Below are 23,677 nucleotides of genomic sequence, written 5' to 3' on the forward strand. Positions count from 1 at the left end.
TTGTCGTTTGCTGGCCTAATGAAGTAGTGAACGAGTAGGATCCGGGTTCCTAGATTTTCCTCATGCAAAATCTCTCAGTTACAGACCGATATGATCGGTCTTCACGTAATTGTAAGTGTACAGAATTCAGATCTGGTACTCTTTCACGTAAGTCTAGGTGATGTACCCATCCGAGGCAAGTATTAGGGTAAAACCTAAGTACATGATGGGGCGATGGACCCCATGAGGTAGACTATTGTGAGAGTGGAATGTTATAAATATCAATTTATAAATAGCCAGAGTTTATTTTATTTTATTCATTTTAAAATAACAAGTTTTCCCCAACAGAGTCGCCAAAAAAGTTGTAATACCGATCCTCCCAGTCTATGTCCCGTTCCATAGCTTAACAAGTGTTTGTGAGACACGTGGCAATATAAAAGGACTACCACGAGGCAACTCGAGGTTCGATGATTTCAACCTTGATTTGTATGCTAGGCATCTTTTAAAATGAAACGTTTAGTTTTTAAAAGATTTTTAAAATATCTGGAGCAGTAAGAAATTAATTATGTAAAAATAATTAATCTTTTGTTCAAACATTAATAATCTAGGAGGCTAAATAACAATTTACCCAGAACCTGGTTTAAATTATTTAAACATAGTCAATTTAAAGATTATTTATTTGAAAATCAGAGTCGCCAAGGGATTTTATGAAAATCAATAAAACGATACGTGTACAAACGTATTTATACAAGAGTATCTAAAAAAAGTGATTCGTTGTCTGTTTACGCTAGGGAATGGGCTTTCGCGCTATGTCCTTTGCGCCCGCCTAAGGACGGTTTTCAAAATCCTTCTAAAATAAACAAAGTCTGGCTTCTATAAATCTAATTATAACATTCTTTATCTTTAATTAGTAGTCTAGGGGTCCTAAATGAGGATAAGCTTTAAATAATTGTACAAAATCATTTAAATGAGGTGTGTACATGTTGCATTGAGGTTTAGATTTAACAAAACCTGAAAATATCAAAAAAAGATGTTAGAGAGTATAACCAAACAAGAACTTAGCAAAAACATTTTCTTTGGAAAACATCCCAGAGATTCTTGAGAGTTACTTTCTGACCTTGATAATACCATTTTTTAGAAAATGGGGTTTGGTTCCAATAATAGTTTTGGATTTTTGAAAGTGGGAACCAAACTGGCCAGGATTCAATCCTAGGTTAAAGTCCAATTTTGTCGATTTGGGCTTAGTAGGGTTTTGAGAGGTGCAATCATAGTTGAGGGTTCGGACTTAGGCCTAGGGTTGGGGTTAGGTGTTAGGTCTAATGATAATTGGGGGTTCAACCCTAGGCTGGGGCTAGGATTTGGTTTCGTCGGTCCTAGGCTAGAGCTAGGGTTTGGTTTTGTCGGTCCTAGTCTAAGATGAGACTGGGGGTGTCGGTCATAGGTTAGGTGTTAGGTTTAACGGTCCTTGGTTAAGTGTCAAGGTTAGTTTTATCGGTCCTTGGTCAAGTGGCAAGGTCGATCCTATGATAGGATCGGCTTTATCGATAGAGACGGGGGTCTGGCTAAGGATGAAGGCTTATGAAAAACAGTTTGAAAGAAATCATGTTAGGGATTTAATTCGGTTTCTTTTCTACGCAAACTTGTGTAAACACTTGAAACGGATTCAAGGCGGAATTGTTTACTTGGGTTTGAAGCACAAGATGAAATATAAAAAGATGACAGAAATGAAGAACACAACAGTTTGTTTATGGATGTTCAGAGAAACTCTCCTACGTCACCCCTTCTTTCAACCACCGGAAGGATTCACTATAAGATGAGAAGAGTCAAATACAGTTTACACACACACTTAGCTCACTATTGAACAGAACACTTTCTGTTAAATTACAAGATGAAGAATATCACTCAGCTAAAGGTGCTTTGATTCTAGCTCTCTCTCTCTCGATTCACACACAGTACAATCAGAAAGAAGCTTCACAGAATAAGTTCAGTAAACAAAATGATTGAGTAGTTTCTCTCTCTGTAAAATCAGATTGCTTGTTCGTTCGTATTCGCTTGTTCGTGAGGCAGATTGTCCGTTGTCCTTAGTATTGATTAAATATTGAGCAGAAGCTAACGGTCGAATCTTCAAGAATGATACGTGGCACTCTTCCATTGGAAAGCCTCCATTTATCGAATCTTCAAGAATGATAGGAGCACAAGGATCGTGGCCGTACATCACTGGTAGTGCGCCGAATATTCCATCACGGATGTACCTACAAAACGGGTAATGTGAGGAAAATTCTCTTACGTGACATTCCTTGATTGGATGCATATAGCTGCTGTACTAATCTTCACAAGAAAGTGGAGCAGAAGTAGGGTACATCTATAGCACGTGGGTAGGAGAAATGCTAGATTCAAGCGTACTGCTTAAACTGAGCATTATACATATTTCAGTTAGACGGATTGTGAAAATCAGTCTAATGAAATAGGTCATCTCCTTTTAACAGAAAAACGTCTATTAGACCGCCTGGTCTAATAAAATTAGACTCGCGTCTAATTACAATAACCATTAGACTAGCACGTCTAACTCCACTGAGTTAGACTGACACGTCTAATTCCGGTTCTACCTTAGACTTGTCTGAAGGAGTTAGACTCACGTCTAACTTTCATTAATTAGACCACACGTCTAATTATTCAATAACCATTAGACTGGCACGTCTAACTCCACTGAGTTAGATTGACACGTCTAATTCCGGTTCTACCTCAGACTTGTCTGAAGGAGTTAGACTCACGTCTAACTTTCACTAATTAGACCACACGTCTAATTATTCAATAACCATTAGACTGGCACGTCTAACTCCACTGAGTTAGACTGACACGTCTAATTTCGGTTCTATCTCAGACTTGTCTGAAGGAGTTAGACTCACGTCTAACTTTCACTAATTAGACCACACGTCTAATTCCGCATCAATTAGACTGCCCGTCTAATTACAAATATATTAGACTACACGTCTAACTCCGATGAGTTAGACTGTACGTCTAATTCCATTAGACTCACATCTAATTCCGTGTAATAATTAGACTTGCGTCTAATTCTTTACATCTATTAGACTACACGTCTAACTCCGATGAGTTAGACTGTACGTCTAATTCTATTAGACTCACGTCTAATTCCGTGTATTCATTAGACTTGCGTCTAATTCTTTACACATCTATTAGACTACACGTCTAACTCTGATGAGTTAGACTATACGTCTAATTCTATTAGACTTATGTCTAATTCCGTGTATTCATTAGACTTGCGTCTAATTCTTTACACATCTATTAGACTACACGTCTAACTCCGATGTGTTAGACTGTACGTCTAATTCTATTAGACTTACGTCTAATTCCGTGTATTCATTAGACTTGCGTCTAATTCTTTACCCATCTATTAGACTACACGTCTAACTTCGATGAGTTAGACTGTACGTCTAATTCTATTAGACTTGCGTCTAATTCCGTGTAACTATTTGACCGTCTGTCTAATTACACGTCTATTAGACTGCACGTCTAACTCCGATGAGTTAGACTGTGCGTCTAATTTTATGCGAATGAAAATCAAAATCGGTCTAATGACCCTCATTAGATCCAAGTCTTATAACATATTGTCTCAATACACCTGTATCAAAACACATAAGTTATTTCATCATCAAAATATCAGTGGTTAAATTATTTCAACACTATGTCAAAATAATTTGACCCAACATCCTAGGTTAATGTTGTCTAGGTTTAGTTTGACCGGTCCTAAGTAGATTTCCTCGGTCAAGCTCCACGGTCCTGGACAAGTTTCCTCGGTCGCATTGCACGGTCCTAGGTCAGTTTCCTCGGTCCTAAGTCAAAATTTCAGGACCATGTGTTCTTGTTTTGGTCCGAAATTTTAGATAGACATAACTTTTGATTGGGATGTCCAAATCACAATCCGTAAGTTGTAGTAGGTTCATATGATCATGAAAAACAAAAACCCAAACATAAATCACGATTTTGAAGATCTTAAGAGGATCAATTTCAAAAAACATCTTTTTTAAGTCAAATTTTGGGATCTTTTAAATTAGGCCATTTCAAGGCCTGATTTTTGTTCCATTAGCTTTGAAATGATGAATGTAGTTAATCCATACCAAAACAAAAACATCATTACATCATTAAAATGGTTTTTGAAGATTGAATCAAAATCTAACTTTTTTTCAAAACCAAATTTGATCAAACATGATCAAAAGGGTGAAACAGTCACTTGTGATTCATCCCTACATGTTAACAAACATATATAGCTATTAATTGAATCAACAAATCCAACATAGAAACAAGAACACGAAATTTTAAAAATCCAGTTTTTTAATTTTTTTTTTCAAAATTTTAATTTGATCAAACATGATTATAGTTACTTAGAAATCATTTTAACATGTTTAGAAACATGTAATGCAATACAACTAATTGAATCAACAAAATCAGATTAAAAATAAGAACACATAATTTTTAAAATTCAAATTTTCAAACTTTTTTCTCAAATTTTAGTTTGATCAAACATGATCAAAACATGATTATAGTTGTATAAAAATCATTCAAATGTATATACAAATATGCATGGCAACTATCTGGACCCACAAATCCATATTTAAACCAAGAACGTAGATATTTCAAAAAAATAGTTTTCAAACCAAATTTTCCAAAATTTTGTTCCAGCTTGAATTGATCGATTCTTTCTAGATATAAAGCTCATACATGATTCATATAATGATTATTAACAAAGAAATTATACAATCAAGCAGAAGAATACGATCAAACTGGTCAAACAATAAAATTTGAAGATATTCAAAATTTTCAATTACAAATCAAAGTTCAAGGTTTCTGTAATCATACCAATAGTTGGAAAACATTCCTGGACAGTGTTGGAAGTGATCCAGAAGCCTAGATCGAATCTTGGATCACTAGAAAAAGTTTTGAAAAAAACTATTCTTCGTCGGAAATTGCAGGTTTTCGATCGGGGCGAATTGAGGTGTAATTTGTGGTTATTGTTTGATGGATTTGTAGTAGAGGGGCATGGGCTATTTATAGTGCCCGAATGTCGGGATGTAGAAAGTCAATTTGACTCGTCTTTGATCGCTGACGTTCTTATCCCTAATTCGTGATAGTCTTATCCCGGGGAAGATAAGGCTTCTAGATAAGAGGGAAACGTATGCACTGATGAGGAGATCACGTGGGCGAAAATATCAACGGATTTGATCGCATGTGGACCTAGCTAGAGGTTATAGAAGAAACGCGCTGGTGAGGTTCCAATTTCGGTGACCCCTACATCCCAGCAAAGAAGACGGTTAAAACGACGTCGTTTCGCCTGACGGTGTCTGCATTCCGTCAGCGGTCAGCGGCTTGACTAACGGGGATAGTCCATCCCGTTAGTTGATCTGGTGCGGACGCACGCATGTGATTCCACTACAACTAAGTGTCTGGCGCGCTCTAAGCTGTCGGATGAGATCTGGGCGCTCATTTGATGGTCCAGGATTCTGCTGCAAATTTTTAAACATAAAATCAGCTACACAGGATTATGCAATTATATTTTTATTAAAAGGTCATTAAAAATCAAATTTAATTCCTTTTAAACTTATTTTTTCTTCAAAATATTCACACAAAATATTTCTAGAATCATAATAACAATTATGATCATACTATATTTTATTTTGGAATTTTTTGGAATTTTACAATATTTTATTTAATTACTTTAAGCCATGGATTTAAACATAAATCATAATTAAATTATAATTAAATATTTTTAACCCCTTCTTTAGTCTAATTTGGGTAAAATATATACAAATATTTTATCCTCAAATTAATTTTGGAATTTTGGAAAATTTCTTTAATTAAAGTTAATTATGACAATAATTAATCTTTAATTAGGTTTTAATTCCTTCTTTTAAATTATTTTGAATATAAAAATTCAAAATACTATTTTAATATTATTAAACATAATAATATTATTTTTCAAATAGGTAAGTTAAATTTTCATGCTTATAGTAATAAGTTTTATTTTTGAAAAATATAATTTATATAATGTTTAATTACTTTTATTTTCATTTTTTTATGCAAACATACATTTTCATAAAAAAAAAAATCAGGTTCGTCCAAAAAAAACTAAGCCAACCGATACTAATTAAAAAAGCAGTATTAGTGTAATTAATACTAACTAATATATCATGAAAAACATTTGATTTAAACGATATATATTATTTTGTAAATACCTTTCGTTATTTTATATAAATATATCAAAATATTATTATTGATCAAAATTTAAATTTATTATGTTTAAACATTTTTAAATCAATTAAAACATAGTAGAAAAATATTATATATAAGAGTGACATAAATGACTACACATATCTACTTTAAATTAATATTTAAATTTATAATTTATTTTTTTATATTTAATTCAATTATTTATAATTTATTTTATTATTATTAATAAAAGTTGAGTATTTATTTATGAAAACACACAATGTTTATAAGATTTGGTTTATTTGGGTCAATTTTTTTTTAACAAATATAATTAATTTTAATTTTTAACTAAATATTTTGTTTTTGGTAACACATAAATTTTTTAGAGACAAACCTTATATCTAAATGGATATAAGTGAATATTGAATCATCTAATTAATATATATATATATATATATATATATATATATATATATATATATATTATAAAAACAATTTAAAAGGAACCAAGGAAATCAGCTTTATTGTAAAATTTGTGTTCGTTAGGCATCACATTCGATATTGTTTGATTTTGAAATTTTTTTTTTTTTCTTTTTATGTTTTTATTATATTTTATGTTCTTTTATATTCTAATCTAAGATACTTTTATTTTGTTTTTCAAAAAAATATTCATAACATTTCTAAAAAAAAGGTTCAAGATCAAACAAGATTTAAGAGGTTGTTTAATGTTGAATTATTTTATTCAAATTCTAAGTATCAAATTAACCTTTTTAACTATCTAATTACTCAAATTATCGATTAAACTATTAAATTTTAATTTTAATTTTAATTTTAAATTAATTTTAATTTTAATTTTAATTTTAATTTAATTTTAATTTAATTTTCATTTTCAATTTCATTTTTATATTAATTTTAATTTATTTTTAATTTTCATTTTCATTTTCATTTTAATTTTAATTTTAATTTTAATTTTAATTTTAATTTTATTTTTAAAAGGCATTCTATATAATATTTTAACCAAACCCTTAAACATTAATTGATATGAGAATAATCGGATGACACTGAAGCTCCGAAATGTTTATACGGCTGCAATTTGTCTTAATATAATTTTGAAAAAAATATTACACTAATTAAATCAATTTAGTTTGTATTATTTTCATATTTGTTGGATGAGTTATGTATATCATGTATTAACTTTTATTTTTTTATTTCACTATATAAAATTTAAAAAATATCAATGTATAATACTAGGAACATAAGTGACTTTTAAGATTGTAAAATTAGTAAAAAATAATATTTATGACAAGTTTAATTAAACAGAAAAAATATAAAGTATTTGTTTTATTTTTCTTCTCATTCATTAATGTGAGAACATAAAATATATAACAAGTCATTATAAGAATTTAATACTAATATTATAAAAATGATTGCTAGCATGTAATAAATGTAAACAAATATATATTAATACAACTTTTTTTTTTCTAAATCCAAAAATACAAAAAAGACCATCTTTAGTTATTTGACCATTCAAAGAGGAGATCCTTTGCATATGCCAATTATAAGGGCTTGTTTGATTTTGTTTGGATAGTGATTATACAACAAGTCATTTATAAGTCAAATTTATTATATTTGATTTGGTTGGAATACGTGATCTAAAATATTTCTAAAGTTAGAAAACTTAGTATCAACAAGTGGCTGACTTCATGAAGCCACTTTTCGATATTAAGTTTTCTTACTTTAGAAATATTTTAGGTCTTTTAGATTTAAATTAATTTATTATGCATAAATTTAGGGGGAATCTATTGGTCAACTGTCTCTAACTCAACTAAATGAAGAGTCGGCTAATGACATTGTACATCAGACGAGGCTAGGCATAAGCAACTTGTAATTTCAGAAAAGTAATGACACTTAGGTGATAGCCAAAGACTACTATTTAAACTCAGATGTTACATTGTGCCAGTAGAACGCCTTCAACAGAGTAGTGACACTCAGCGAAAATACAAGACATGCGGACAACACGGTCTGTCAGCTGTCTTAGTGAGTATCAGACGACTACTCTTCGGATGAGTGGAACAACGTTTCAATCTTATCAATACTCTGTCGTATTCTCTCTCTTAGGATAATGAACAGTCACATTTTTAAAAATAAATATTTTCCTTTATTTTTTTTAAATAACATGAAGACACGTGGTTGTCATGTTATATAAATGTGCAACCAACATTCTAAACGTCTCACCATTTCAAAAGTGATTAATATTCTCCCTCTTGCGATTTCCGATATAAACCCTAACACTAAAGCTCTTCATCTTTTCTCTGAAATCTCAAGCAACTGCAATGACTTCCTTCTCTCAAAACATTTTGCAGGTAGACTTCGAGTCTGTCGACAATATTGGGATCCCAAAGATAGTGGAGATGTTTCGAACGCTAGAAGCGTCCAAGCTGAATAAGTTCCTAGGGGGACCCAACAGTGTGCAAGAACTTGAGGTACGCTAGTTCTTTTCAACAGCAAAGATCGTCGGGGACAAAATCCAGTGTTAGGTGAAAGGCACTGAGATCATTGTTTCCGAAGAGGCGTTCTCTGAATAATTTGAGCTTCCGACGGAAGGGCTCACCGTATTCGACCAAATACCGGTTGATGAGATTAAGGAGATGCAGACGGTTGACTCGGAAGTCTATCAACCCATTCTTAATCATGGAAAGAAGAGGCTGATGAAGCCAAAATATTGTCTACTCAACAATGTTGCGAAATCCCTTCGCTCTAAGGTGGGTCCTTCGGTGTGTGCACAAATGACCGTTTTGAGATAACGGCGTTCATCACCAAAAGAATGGCCATCAACTGGTCATTGGTTTTATTCACAACCCTAGTGTCCATGGTGAGACTCCCAAAGAAGCACCATACTGGATTTGTTGTGCAGATTAGGAGGCTACTCGAGCACCTCAAAGTAAATGCAGGGAAGGGAGTGAACGTTCATCCATCTAGGATTCTGACCATTAGAACGGTCAATGCATACCTTATCATGTTAAATGGGGTGCAGGACTCCAGCCTTGAAACATCCGTACAATAGTCGAGCGGACAATCAACAACCCTCTCCAAGAGATCAACAACAAGAAGGAGAAGGAGGCTAATCCTTGAGGAATCCGCTGAAAGCTCAAACAACCGAATCTTCAACTCAATAGAAGAGTCTGCCGAGACGGCTTCTAAAGCAAATAAGGCAAGGCTGGAGGACGCAACAGCACAAGAGGAGGAAGACTCTAATGTAGTGATGGAAGTAAATCCTACCATAATCATTGTTTTCCCTAGCTTCATCAAATCACTTTGCAACATCGAATCACTCTGCAGCAACAACTGAAATATTCGAAGACGATTATGTAGAGGCTGAGTAGTTCGAATTCACATCTACAACACTAAATCATGTGCTTTCTCCTAAATCCTCTCCATCTTCTAAAGGGCCTGATCTAGTTGCTGACAATTTAGTAGCCATATCAGAAAGTGAAAAGTTTACTCCCCTTCATATTACCAACCGTCTTCCATCATCAACAGCCGACTCCTCATTCAGTAGAGGAGTCATCTCAATGAAAGGTGGATATTTGTGGCCTCATCTAGGACTCCCTAGCTCCCATTCAACAAAGCATTGCCAATATCCTTGGAGAAGTGGAATCTCTTAGGGAGCGGGTGTCAGATGCCTCGTCAGCATCAGCCTCGATTGTCTAGGCCAGGACAAACTCCTTACCCAGGTCACGAAGGGTAATATTGAGATTATAATAATCAAGGAATCCTTGATCAGGCTCAAACATGTAATGAACTATTTCCTCGGCGATTTCAATAGAGAATTCTCCTCGAAGATCGACACTATCGGAATGCAAATTGCCGAAGTAATGGAACTCATTAAGCAAATAGGGGATCAGCGATCAGGGGTTGCTGATGTTAAAAAGGGGGAAAATAGCAGAGGATGAAGAGTAGTGAGGAGGAAACCTGGAAGAGAAAGCTAGCAAGGAAAAGAAGCTAACTAAAGGCTCAACAAGATAGTAAGTTGATTATTAATCATTGTGTAAGTTGAACAGATAGTTTTCTGTTCAACAAGATAGTGTGAGAGCTAAAAGTTCAGACAAACAATTGTTAAGACATGTGATCTGAGTGAGTTTGTGTAGAGGCTATACAAATCAAAGTCTTCTAGTGTAATCCTTCTAGAAACAGAAGAAGGGGTGACGTAGGAGTTTTATCTCCGAACATCCATAAAATCTTGTGTTGTCTTTTCATTGCTTCATTTAGTCATATATCTTCCGCTTTAAATCCGGCAAGCATTTTCCTCACTTGAAACCGTTCAAGAGCTTGCTACGATTTTTTCAGGAATAGAAACATATTTTCAATCTCTAACAGGATTAAAATCGCATTTAAGTGAAAAATAGAACAACAATATTCAATCCCCTTCTACTGTTGTCATCGATCCTAACATAGAGGATCTCTTTATAGCCAACTTTGGTCGGTTGATTGTCCAAGTTGGCCGAATTTGGACAAAATCATTTATGGACTTGTCACTTGCTCGTCGAATGCTATCATTTTGAGGAACATGACGAGCTACAAATGTAGGGGAAATTATCACACGACTACTATGATCATTTCCATTTTTTAACTTTTCGTTTTGGCTATGTAATAAAGAAGTTGGACTTCATCGTTATTCAAGGAAACCAATTGTTCTTATCTGGATGTTGGGAGAAAGAAGACGAAGCCAGACCACCAACGCGTGTTTGAATACTTCGTGGAGCTCCATCAGCATTCCAAGATGCCATCGCGTTTTGTGTTTTGGCCGTTAGTTTGGGCGTCAGTCTGGCCGTTACCTCCCTAACACATCTCTCATTGGTATAGACATATTATGTCGTGTTTAATTTGGGTCAAACGGCTTTGGACTCGTTTGACCTTCTCCTTTCTCTTTTTTTCTTTGTTACACAAAATTAATTAATAGACACGTAATTTATTTTTGTCTATTTTATTTATTATTTATTTTTTTATATTTTATGGATTTATTTTAAGAGAAATAATATAGAGCGAGAAAAATATTAGCAAGAAATGTATGGTGAATGATGTATTAGTCTTTGAATGGATTAAAAATTTAATAAGAGAGAATTTTCAGATTATTAATCCACTAAAGAAATGACACATCATTCCTTACACATTTCTTGTCAATATTTTTCTTGTTCTCTATTATTTCTCTTGTTTTAATTATTTTAAAATAAATTAATACAGCAAATTTATTAAATAATAATTTATTTTATTTTTAAATTCCTTAACGGGCTTATAAATTTATAAAAATAATTTTAATGAAAATAAATGTATAAATTTGATGAGTAAAATTCAATATTATAATATTATAGATATATGAATAATGTTTCTTTATATTAATAACCATTAAAATGCAATAAAATAAATAATCAAATACTATAGTTTGTTGAATAATATTTCCTTACATTAATATCTAATTTAATACTATCTTTGTTTATATTTATACCTAATTCTTTTCTTTTTAGTAATAAATTCTTAGATTATTATTTAAGCTTTTGTTTTATAATTGTACCTAATTTAATTCTATCTTTCCTTATATTAATACCTAATTCTTTTCTTTTTAGTAATAAATCCTTAGATAATTATTTAAGAATTTGTTTTATAATTGTACCTAATTTAATACTATATTTCCTTATATTAATACTTAATTCTTTTCTTCTTAGTAATAAATCCTTAGATAATTATTTAAGATTTTATTTAAATTTTAATATTAATTTAAGTAATTATTATTAATAACCTATAAATGAAGAGGTAATAGAATACACACATTCATAGAGTTACACAATGAAAATAATACTGTTTATAATATTACCGTCACTATTATTCACAAATATTTACGGGGAGGGTGAAGATTGCAAAGATTGCCTCGATCCCTGTCTTGGAGCATGTGAGAATTATACGTATGGAGATTTTTTATTAAAAATTGTGAGGATTTATGCCGCCGTAGTTGCCATAGGAAAATCAATGTTACCTATAATTCTTCAGCATTCAAGTTTGTGCCTGCTCCATCCAACAAATCAATAGTCATAGTTACGTAACATTCAAGTATATTGGGCACAAACTAATTATTAATAACGTTTCAAATTTTATTAAGATAATTTAGTTTTCTTACTATTTTTGCAGGTGAACCAAAACCAGATGAGTTCTGAAGTTTAAGAGTTTTTAAATATCTTTTATTAAATTAAATGACTTATTAAACTAATAAATAAATAAATAAAACTATAAGAAAGTTCCCCAAATAAAAAACATTTTTTAATGAATAAAATTACATAATGCAAAGAAAATTGTGCTAGCTAAGCAAGGTGTTTTTTCTTTAATTATATTTTTCTAATATATATCTCAAACTTAAAACATATTTTTGCCCTTCTTCCAAATATAAGGGCACAAAAAATATAGGGGTTCTTAATCATGTAAAAAATAAATAAATATAAAAAAAGTCGACTATATAATTTGAACGGATGAATATCGCATTCTAGGTGGACTCACATAGTATAAATTTTACATAAATGAATATAATAAATAATTGGAATTTTAGATAATCAAAATAGATAGAGAATATAAAAATAATAATTAAATAATAAAATATCATATTATATATTAATATATAATAATTTCTCTAGTAATATTCTAACATGAAAAATAAAAATGAGAATTTTACAATTGTATATTTAAATATAAAACAAAAAGTTATTGGTTTGTGTTATTTGGTTTTTATTCGAATTTTTTTTATTAAATTTCGAGAATAATTTATTAAATATATTTTATATTTTCATACCTTTTTAATTGTAATTATAAAATTAAAATTTTTTTCTACACATATTTTATTTATTTAAAAAAGAATAACTATTCATTGTGCATTTCACACTTGAAAAAAATAATAATAACCTATTATAAGAGACTAATTAAAGTGAATTAAAAAAATTAATATCTATATTAACATGATTTTCAAAATAAACAGTTTTTTGACACAAATAATATAATATATATATATATATATATATATATATATATATATATTTGACTTAATTATAACATAGAATAATTATTAAACAAATTTGTTTGTAACAAGTGCCTCCTCTATCTAATCATGGAGCATGACCACGCATGACCACCCGATTATCAGTCTGGTTCCTCTGCTACTGCCGAACAGGTTGTTTCCTTATTCTGGACTAATAACAATTCAGCATGATTATTTTAATATTAAATTAGTGGTCGTTGAAAGAAAGAGAGATTCGAAACCCAAATTTATTTTTGGTTTCATCTGAAGCGTAATGTAAAACTGAATGAAGAGATGCGCTACTGGGTGAAGCTTTTTTCGCTTTACTCCGTTTTATAAATATATATGTCTTTAATTTTTTTTTATGAAAAACCACTAACACATTAATGTAAATACCTTTCAGCGTTAATGTAAAAACATTTAATCCTTAATATATACTCTATTCGAGAATTATTAATGCTTAAAATAATTATTCGTTAAAATAATCCTTAATAATCCTTAATATATATATAAACTTTTATGTAAAACCAGTAACACATTAATGTAAAACCTTTATTCGTTCATGTAAAACATGTATGCGTTCATTTAACACTACTGGAGAATTAAATAGGGTAAAACAAGCGCTAATTAATGAAGATTCCTTCACTAGTTATTTACTGCACTCATATGAGTTAAATAAGCGCTAACTACACAACAACAAAAACATATCTTAGGCGACCCTTATATGCCAACGCATATTAAGCGTGGTTAAAAATAAAAAAAAAAACTAAACTTTGGCCGACCTTTATACATACACCAACCTTTATTAATTTTTTTATATAAATAGAGAACTTCATACTTTAACTATTATAAATTTTAATATTTTTTATTTTTTAACATTATAAATATTTTATTTCATTATTTTAATATTTTAAATTAAATTTGACTTATAATTTTATTAACATTAAAATTTAATTATTAATTTTATTAACATTAAAAAAAAAGCAACTGTTTCAAAACTTGGAAAGACACACTTGGAATGTTTCAAAACTAAATGATGTTGTTTCAGTAACTCGAATACCAATCGCAACTGTTTTAAGTGATCTTCCCATGTTCGACTATAGATCAAAATATCGTAAAAAAAAACTAGTACGAATTTCCTCAAATAAGGCTTAAAAACCTCATTCATCATTCGTTGAAACGTGGAAGGTGCATTTGTCAAACCAAAAGGCATCACTACAAATTCGTAATGACCCTCATGTGTCTTGAATGCAGTTTTATAAATGTCTTCCTCCTTCATTCTGACTTGATGATAACCAGATCTTAAATCTAGTTTAAAATAAATAAAACTACCATATAACTCATCCATCAGTTCTTCTATTAATGGAATTGGAAATTTGTCTTTAATAGTTACCTCATTTAAACGTCGGTAGTCGATGCATAATCTCCAGCTTTTGTCCTTCTTTTTTACCAGCACAATGGGTGAAGAAAATGGACTATAACTTTTGCGTATCACTCCTGATTTAAGCATCTCTTCTATCATGCCTTCCATTTCATCCTTTTGAAGAGCAGGATATCGGTATGGCCTTAAGCTAACGGTTCCTGCTCCTTCTTTGAGATTAATTCGATGATCATAATTGCGAGTAGGTGGAAGTGTTGTAGGTTCTCTGAATAATTCTTCAAACTCTATTAACAGTTTCTCCAATTTTTGTTCCTTGTCAGCCTCTGGTGAAGATATTATTACGGAATACAATTCCGATTCACACCCTTCTGATTCCCCAATACTCAGCATAGCCACATTAGCGCCCTTTCGGATAACCTTCCCTAATGTTCTGCCTTCTATCATGGAAACCAAATTGGATGTATCCCCGTGTAGCTTCCGCAGTTCACCATTAAATGAAAATTCCATTATCAGATTCTTGAAGTCCCACTGAATTCCACCAAGTGTCACCAACCATTCTATTCCGAGTATAATGTCATACTTGGGAATGGACAATACTCGTGCATCGACATTGAAATCTATTCCCTGAGCTGACCATTGTAATCCAAGACATTTGGTAGTACTTACCAATTGACGACCGCTTGCTACTGTGATCATTAGTTTAACCGCCGGAGACGTTACAAATTTTGTATTCCTGATCACTCGTGGGTTAATAAAATTATGCGTACTTCCCGAGTCTATCAGAATATATACGTTGTTTCGTCCTACCGTTCCTTGCACCTTCATGGTATCAAATGTATTTGATCCTTCAATTGTCATTGCAACGCCATCTTCTAATTCGTCCACGGTTTCAACCAATTTTTCTTCCTGATTCTCTTCCTCGAATAGTTCATTTATCATCGCAATGGCACCCGCCCTACATCTATGACCATACTCCCATTTCTCTTCACAATAGAAGCACTGATTGTTTTTCTTTTTCTCGTCATACGCTTTCTGATCTAAATTGACTTTTCTTGGAATAGTATTTGTTGCTCTATTGTACTGGCCTGTACTATTAGAACTGCTCGCAAGGTTCGTCGATGTTCTATTATACGGTCCATTATTATTTCCTCGATTCAGGAAAGATGCAGCCTTCGGAGTTGGCAGTAATGGACCTCCCTTGTTTGCTAAATAGCCTCGCCGCACTAACGAATCAAAAACAGCATCTTGTAATTTCTGATTAGTTCGTTCTTGAAGTTTAGCCATTCCCATCGCTTCAGTTAAGGACTGAGGTTTCTGTATCCTGATTGGATTGGCTATTTCTTCTTTGAGTCCATTTAAGTATCCCTTAATGGAGTACTCTTCAGTAAGATGTGGCAGTTTATATGTAATATCGAGATATTTCTTACCGAAATCCTTAACGGTTGTCGTCTGCTTCAAGTCCTTCCATTCGTCTAGTGGATCATCCAATTCGCTTGGACCGAATTCTTTCAAAACTAACTGCTTCAGTTCGTTCCATGTCATAGCTCGCCCTGGAAGTCGGTGTTGTAAATATGAGCTGAACCAGCAACGCGCTCGACCGGTCAGATGAGCACATGCATAATTCATCTTTGATTCTTCTGATGTTCGGTCTATTTGAAAAAACATCTCGACTCCGTAAATCCAGTCATCCACCTTTTCGCCGTTAAACCTTGGAAAATCAATCTTCGACAGCCTAGTTGGAGGTTGATACCTTTCCTCGTTATGAACTTCCCGATGTCTTACATCTTCGCCTCGTCTGCGATCACGATGATTATCACCTCGGAGATTTTGACCTTCATCTGGTGGTACTTGATTATTCCCAGTTGTGCTTAGTCGGTTGATTGCATCGCTCATTGAAGCCATCATAGCTTCCATCCTTTCGAATCGGGCCTCTTGAGCCAACAGTCGTTCGTCTTGCGCTTGATTGCGGCTGCGGATTTCATTCAACTCCCCGTCGATACGCGTTTCCACCATATTGCCAAGAACTTGCTCTGATACCAATGATATGGTTTAAAATAGATTTAACTGATAACCTAGCTATAAGTGAGAGATAACTTGATTTAAGTGAAGAATAGAATATAATGGAGGTGAGAATGAGATTCACAAGTCATAGGTGAGTAAGAAATTAACGATAAGAAGAAAGAAGATAGGAGATAGAAAATAGAGAGAGAAGTTAACCTTAGAAGGTTTCTGTAAAAATGTCGGGGTACCCTTTGCAGATTATGATCTCCTCTTTATATACCCATCCTCTGCCATAATTAACTTCCCTCTAATTCCATATATTTTGCTAATACCTTATTAATACTTTTTTATTTCCTTAGAAATAATTATTTATTAAGTATTCCATATCTAGCTAACTGCCTTATTTATAATTATTTATTTTGCATAATTAAAAATAGAACTGCTGACATGGGTTACGTCTACCCGTCAGCTTATTTTAGGGTTAGGAAACCTAACCCTAACTATCTCTTGTAACAGAATTACACATTTTTCATTTTATTTAAAGAATTTCTCAGGAGAAAACCTTATTCTGACTCTTCAGTATTATGTAGTTCTGGTGAAAATTGCATCATGGTATATTTGCCCTTTTAGAAAGTTAATGTATAAATATGTGTTTTTTCCATTTTAGAAGTATGATGATTCTAGTATGAATATTCATCTCATATATTTTGGGATATTTTAAATAATTTATTGCAGGAAAATGGCTCTGAAGAATCACAGATAAGAACTGACGCCATCTTTGGCAGAATCTTCCCTGATCCATCTAAAGCAGAAGATGGCCTTCACAAGCTGATCTTGTTGAAGGATTGTGGAATTTATTCTGCATTAGAACATATGTTAGATGAAGGGGTTTTTGAGAATTATTTAATAACAAGAGTAAGTTATCCAATCAGCGTAGTTCTTTATATTATGTTTGAGGTTACATTTCAGTGCAGTCGTTCTTCCTTGAAACAGTTTATTAGCTAAGGACATAAAGTCATGGTTTTGACTTGATCACTCATGAATTTCAACAAGGCAAAAAGGAAGAACTATGCTTGGATAGAATTATGTTTTGATGACCCATCCCATGCCAATACTTACAGCTTCATAAGTCTTAATCATGTAGGATGATGGAAACAACGGACAGCAATTAGTGGGACAGAAAATAAGATTATGGTCGCCGCTTGATAATTGGTTAGCATTTGCTTCTCTTAACTCTTATTCTTAGAAAATGGTTCAATGACCTTTTGTGATAGTCTTAAATTTTGTTCTCAGCTATTTCTCAGCGGATGTGGACGTGTTAGATCCTCAAAATAAGAAGCATAAGGTTTTTGCCACTCTAAATTCTTAATTGCTGGAAAATGGGTATATATCTGTGCTTCATGCATAGATAAGGAGTGGATTCTCTTATAAAATAAAATGATAAAATTTCTAGTAATGAGATATTCTCATCCGTGGAAAAAACAGGATAAAAGTTCTGTTCATCCTGTTATTATTAGTGATTATGTAATAAGCCTTTAGAAAGTATTCTAGAAAAAAGAGTTGCAACTATGCTTGATTTGGTTTAAATAAAGTTTCACAACTATAAAACATTCCACACAGCCTAAATCCTAAATCCTAAACAGCTTAAAAATAATTCCAAATCAATTCAATAGCTTTATGGAACTGTTATGCAAATATTTATATATCTCTGAAAGTCACTACAGAGTGCAAATTCCCAGGGCTGCTTCAGTCCAGTCCTTGTGTAGTTTTTCTTCTTTTAAATGGTCACGAAGGCTCAAACCCACAACCATCCAGTCCTTGTGAAGTGCTCTGGATTTTTTTTTTTGTTACTGCCTTTTTTATGTTCCATTTCTATTATTGATATAGATATATTTATGAGATTTTCTTATTACATACAGATGACTAAAATTATTGTCTAGTTTATGCTCTTTCCTATGTTGTAATCCATCCTTTTAAGCTCCTCTACAATTGTTTGCTTCAGATGTCCTAGCCTATCTTTTGTAGATTACATATGAGAATGGGGAGGTTGAAGTGCTTAGTTTAGATAACGAAAGCTGGGATTCTATACTAAATAACTCCCTTTTGGACAACGTAAGTGGAAGTTTGATGATTGTGTGTTACTTGTAGAGTTATACTTTTAGCAACAGAAATGTTTATGTTGTTTAGTTTTAATTATTGATGCAACTTGGGAAGAAAATAAATAGTGGATTATGTGTATCCTTTCCTCAGTGATTAAAAGAACAGCCACGTCCTCAAACTCCCTGAATATATGTATCTTTGGAATTTTTTTAGGTAAGTTATTTGAAGCATTTAGATACCAAACACATTAAACATACTTCTCAAGGGAAATAATGAATGTTAATGCTATTCAGTTCTTATTTTATTGTTCATGGGACACAGTTGATGATGATTTCTATTGGGAAAAATAATTTTGTTGTTGTAGACAGTTACAGTTTTGATAGAATGCAGCTTTGTCTTGTAAGTCATTTGACACAAAATGACTGTTGGCTGGCAATAGATTTTCTTTTAAATTTTTTTATGGAAATAATTTAGACATTCGTCCCTGTTTCAAATGTTTTGGTGAATAGCTTTTCTCAAACTGCACTAGAAACATTACTACAATTGTTTCAAATAACACTACAAGAAAATAGTGGATTTGCGACGGAATTTATCGACAGAATTTTGGACGAATATATAATTTGTGACGTTTTTTTTCCTCTAAATAATTATTTTGCAAATATATGTGTCGCTAATACTTTGACGGATAGATATTTAGTCGAAAATTTTTTGCGACGCTTTTTCCAATTTATAGTTTTGCGACAGTATTTCTGATTACATTTTTCGACATTTTTTTCAACCGTCTTTGCCACGTTCTTTTTGACGAAAATTTTGACGAAATTTTCTAGAAAATAATTAATTTTTAGCACATATTTTATTTTAAAATATTTTATAATTTTTTTTTTTTTACCAAACTTTTTTATATTATTCACGAATAAATTATAAATTAGAGTAAATTTATATATAAAACAAAATAACATAACATAATTAATCATTAATCATTCATTATCACAAAATAACATTATCAATAATTCATTATCACTAAATACATTCAAAATAAACTATAAACCCAAAGTCATTAAAACTAAAACATATTTTATAAGAAGTCAATCACATATCAACGACGAAAAAATTGAACTCGAAGCTACAATATTTCCTTGTTGTCCCACCTTACCTGCAAAACAAAATTAAAATACTTAGACTGATAACTACAACTTGTGATGATATAGTTTACAACAAGTTCAACAAGCTATAAAATCAACTTTTGTTTACCATAAAGAGGTAACAAATATTAACATGTGAAATATTAGAAATCATAATATAAGAGTAATGATATCACACTATTATACCGGTGTAAAACAAGTCAAACTCATCTAGTAAAAAAATGACAGTTTAATCTGCATTTCTTATTACCGTAAAGATATGGATAAAAATAAGCAAACAAAGAAAAAAACAAGACAGTTAATTTCAGAAGGAATTCTGAACATGACCATACGAACAGTACAAGAATTCACTTTAACATGACTATCATGAACTACGAGTTTTCATCAAATGATGCCTGCAAAATTAATAAATCAATGTCAAAACAATGATTATTATGAAACTACATTCTATATGTTATAGAGCATTTTTTAGAATATTAACTCACTGTTTAGCAATTTCCTGAATGATAAAAACATAAGACAATACTGTAATCATTAGAAAACTACATAGAATGTAATTATAAATAAGAAAAGTTAAGGAGTGTAACTATAAATAAGAAAAATTAAAGAGTGTAACGAGCAATTCATACACAACATGTCAACATTAAGTCTTTATCAAGGTTGATTGCATTAAAGTATTGTCTCACTCGTTATCAAACTTCTACAAATTCTATCTCATAAAAAGGTAAAATTGACATCAAGAAGACCATGACAAATTGAGAACCCAACTATTAAGTTAGTCTATGCCAGAAGATCTACGATAAACTGAAATTCTGAAAAACCTCTTAAAAGATGTGACATGCCCTTATACTTCATGCACTAATGATCTCCTAAGATATAGATAAGTTTAGTAACTGATGAATACACTACTGTGATTATGCTAGCAACAATCCTTAATTTCAGATTCTAAATATAAACTAAGATTACCAAGGGAGGGAAATAGTCTTCTGCAGCACGACGAGGGACGGAGAAACCACCATGAGAGCTAGTATTAGAAGTCGTTAGATATTTGCAGAACTTGTGAGGTGTGATTGATTTCTCAACTTCTGCACCATCATCTCATAGTTTTCAATTCTCCTCAAACTGAATAAATAAAAAATGAAAAACGGAATTCAACTTACAAGAAACTTTACAAAAGAATTTTCAAAAGAAATGACCTCAAAATGTCTTAAGCATTAGCCATTACAGATACAAGATCATATATATGATCTTAACTTCCAATCAATGAGTTCAGAGGACTATCTTATTAATTATATTTTATCTCCTTCTCTAATTTAATCTAACCCTAGCAATGCTTGTTTGTAAGATGAGAATAATTTGATTTATACTCATAACAGACAGGGGATTAACTGATAAACTGAATCATTGAATGTTTAAAACAAGAGAGCTTACAGAACAGGAGAAGGGAGGCTCGCGATAATGGCATGGAAGCGCGAAGCACGAAGGATCTTGCCAATCATAGCAGAAATTGAATACGTAAGTTCAAACTACAGTTTACAGCTTGTAAACGAAAATGATAAACATAAATTAGGAGAATACATTCTCCACCTCTTCAAACTGAATAAGTAGAGAGGTATAATAGGATAGAAGATTCACCTCAAACTTTGGAGTTTACATTCTCCACCTCTTCATCGTGATCTTCATGAATCAAGTATACAACTTCATGGTGTCTCACTGCATATTAATAGATTAAACAATTTGAATTCAAATATTACTGTAATTAACAATTGAGAAGAAGACATTGCTTACTCCTTTTCAGTTCAAGATCACTTTCCAACTCAAGATTCAGTTGTTCAAAGAGTTCTCCTGCAAATCATGATTAATCAATCCTAAAAGTAGGCAAAAGGTAATAAGATTATTGATTAAAGCATATTCAAAAGACCTTACACTGACTTTCATCCTCGTCTGCGAATTCAGGGAGAATTGTTCCATCTTCCTGAACTTTCTTCTGCAATGTTAAACCAAACATAACTTCATCTCATAAAGTAGAATCCAGAAATATTATCAGATTCAACCAATAAAAGCAAATATTAACAGATAAAATCCAGTGAATCACTAGCACTGAAATTTACACAAGTTTATCATTCTACTCTATTAAGACTCTTACTGTTGTGCTAAAGTGGTTTACTTTGCCTTAATTAGGGCATTGTGATGAAATGATTCAAAATATGCATTATAATCCATAAGAATTTCTCAATCAAAGTCAAATTGAAATACTCTTTTAAGCCTTTTTGTAATGAAATGATCCAAAATATGTCAAATTTCTCAAAGTCAAATTGAAATAACTCTAAAAGCTTTTATGCAATGAAATCTTTCAGAGCTCAACAAATCTTCAGATCAATATGTGAATGGCATAATACAATCTAAAACTCAATTAAAGTTCCTGATGATTCAAGATTAAACAAAGGGAAACCTAACAAATTCACCGAACACAATAACACTAAAATTAATGAACAGATCTAGGAATAATAATGAATGAGAGATTAGGTTACCTAAAAAGAAGGCTTAGATATCTCTGGCGTTATGCAAGAAAGCGATAGAGCAGAGAATGGCGGCAATGAAAGTGAAGAAGCCCAATCTGATCATAAGGGAAAAGCCGGCAACGAACAAATCTAGGAAATATTGAATATTGAATCCTAGAGCCAGCATTTCCCTTCTTCCTCCTCCTTTCGGATTCTGTCTGCAATTCAGGCTGGAGATGATGCCGCGTATAAGATTAGGTTTAGATAGCCAATCAACCTTTTTCTTTTTCTTTACCTAATTAAGTGATTCATAATCATTAGGTTTTGATGGAACTCACCTCTTTGAACAAAACAGTTTCGAAAAGAAAAAAAACCAGCAGCTTCATCTGGTCTGGAGACGAAGCTATGAGAATCTCTATACTTGTATCTGTAATAGAAAATGAAGAGAACGAGGCCGACTTTGACAGAAACAAGCAAGCAAGTGGTTTGTTGATAGAGAAGCAAGGAAGACGATGGTGCATCGTCTCCATCCTGTGTGTGTGAGAGAAGAAATCACAGGGTAAAATAAGACGGAATGAAAGTTAAGAAACATTAGAATATTATTCAGAATTTCTACATATTTTTCGACGTGTATATTATCTATAATTTTTTCGACGGTCGTAGTATCTGTATTTTATCTATGGAATTTTTGACTGCCCATATTATCTACTAATTTCGGCCCATATTATTTGTAGATATTATCCACTTAATTTTTTCGGCTCATGTTATCTACGGAATTTTTGACGTTTCATATTATCTACGGATTTTTCGACGATCCATATTATCTACGGATTTTTCGACGGCATATATTATTTATTTATATTATCTACGATTTTTTCAATGCCCAATATTATCCACGTGCTTTGCAACCGCAATATTAAATATATTATTTTATTTATAAATTAATTTTTTATATTAAATATATTATTTTACTTTATATTATTTATAAATTAATTTTTATACAAACCTATTAAATTAATTATAGTTAACTATATATATATATATATATAAATAATTTAATTTATTTTACTATTAAGTAAAATTTTATTTTATTTATATATATAAATAATCCAATTATTTATATATTTAATTTATAATTATATTAGATATTATTCATTATTAAATATTTTACTAATTTATTTATAAATTAATTTTATATACATAATTTATTAAATTAATTAGACTATATAAAAAAATAATTAAAAATAATTATATTTAATTATTTAAGTGAGATTTAATTTTATATTCAAACTGAATT

The 23,677-nt window shown here is 31.6% G+C and overlaps 1 protein-coding gene and 2 long non-coding RNA genes across 4 annotated transcripts; 1 reads left to right on the forward strand and 2 right to left on the reverse strand.

The window, feature by feature from the left end:
* Positions 1-5,365: 5,365 nt before the first annotated feature.
* LOC124918243 lies at positions 5,366-16,649 on the reverse strand. The gene is made up of 3 exons (XM_047458447.1): positions 14,649-16,649; positions 9,212-9,546; positions 5,366-5,498 (listed from the first exon to the last, which is right to left on the reverse strand). Exons 1-3 carry the CDS (start codon positions 16,647-16,649, stop codon positions 5,366-5,368), a joined length of 2,469 nt encoding a protein of 822 aa, XP_047314403.1.
* Positions 16,650-17,380: 731 nt separating this feature from the next.
* On the forward strand, positions 17,381-18,059 carry LOC124918242. The gene is made up of 3 exons (XR_007097356.1): positions 17,381-17,552; positions 17,782-17,849; positions 17,931-18,059. It is a non-coding gene; the product is annotated as an uncharacterized LOC124918242 (long non-coding RNA).
* Positions 18,060-19,717: 1,658 nt separating this feature from the next.
* LOC124918245 lies at positions 19,718-22,987 on the reverse strand. 2 transcript variants are annotated; one of them, XR_007097357.1, is made up of 8 exons: positions 22,719-22,987; positions 22,411-22,610; positions 21,801-21,866; positions 21,668-21,724; positions 21,515-21,592; positions 21,311-21,366; positions 20,846-21,001; positions 19,718-19,890 (listed from the first exon to the last, which is right to left on the reverse strand). It is a non-coding gene; the product is annotated as an uncharacterized LOC124918245 (long non-coding RNA). The 2 variants fall into 2 exon arrangements; XR_007097358.1 differs by lacking the exon at positions 19,718-19,890 and adding an exon at positions 20,102-20,274.
* Between the last annotated feature and the right edge of the window lie 690 nt (positions 22,988-23,677).

This window comes from Impatiens glandulifera, unplaced genomic scaffold (assembly GCF_907164915.1).
Source record: "Impatiens glandulifera unplaced genomic scaffold, dImpGla2.1, whole genome shotgun sequence".
Lineage (NCBI taxonomy): Eukaryota > Viridiplantae > Streptophyta > Magnoliopsida > Ericales > Balsaminaceae > Impatiens > Impatiens glandulifera.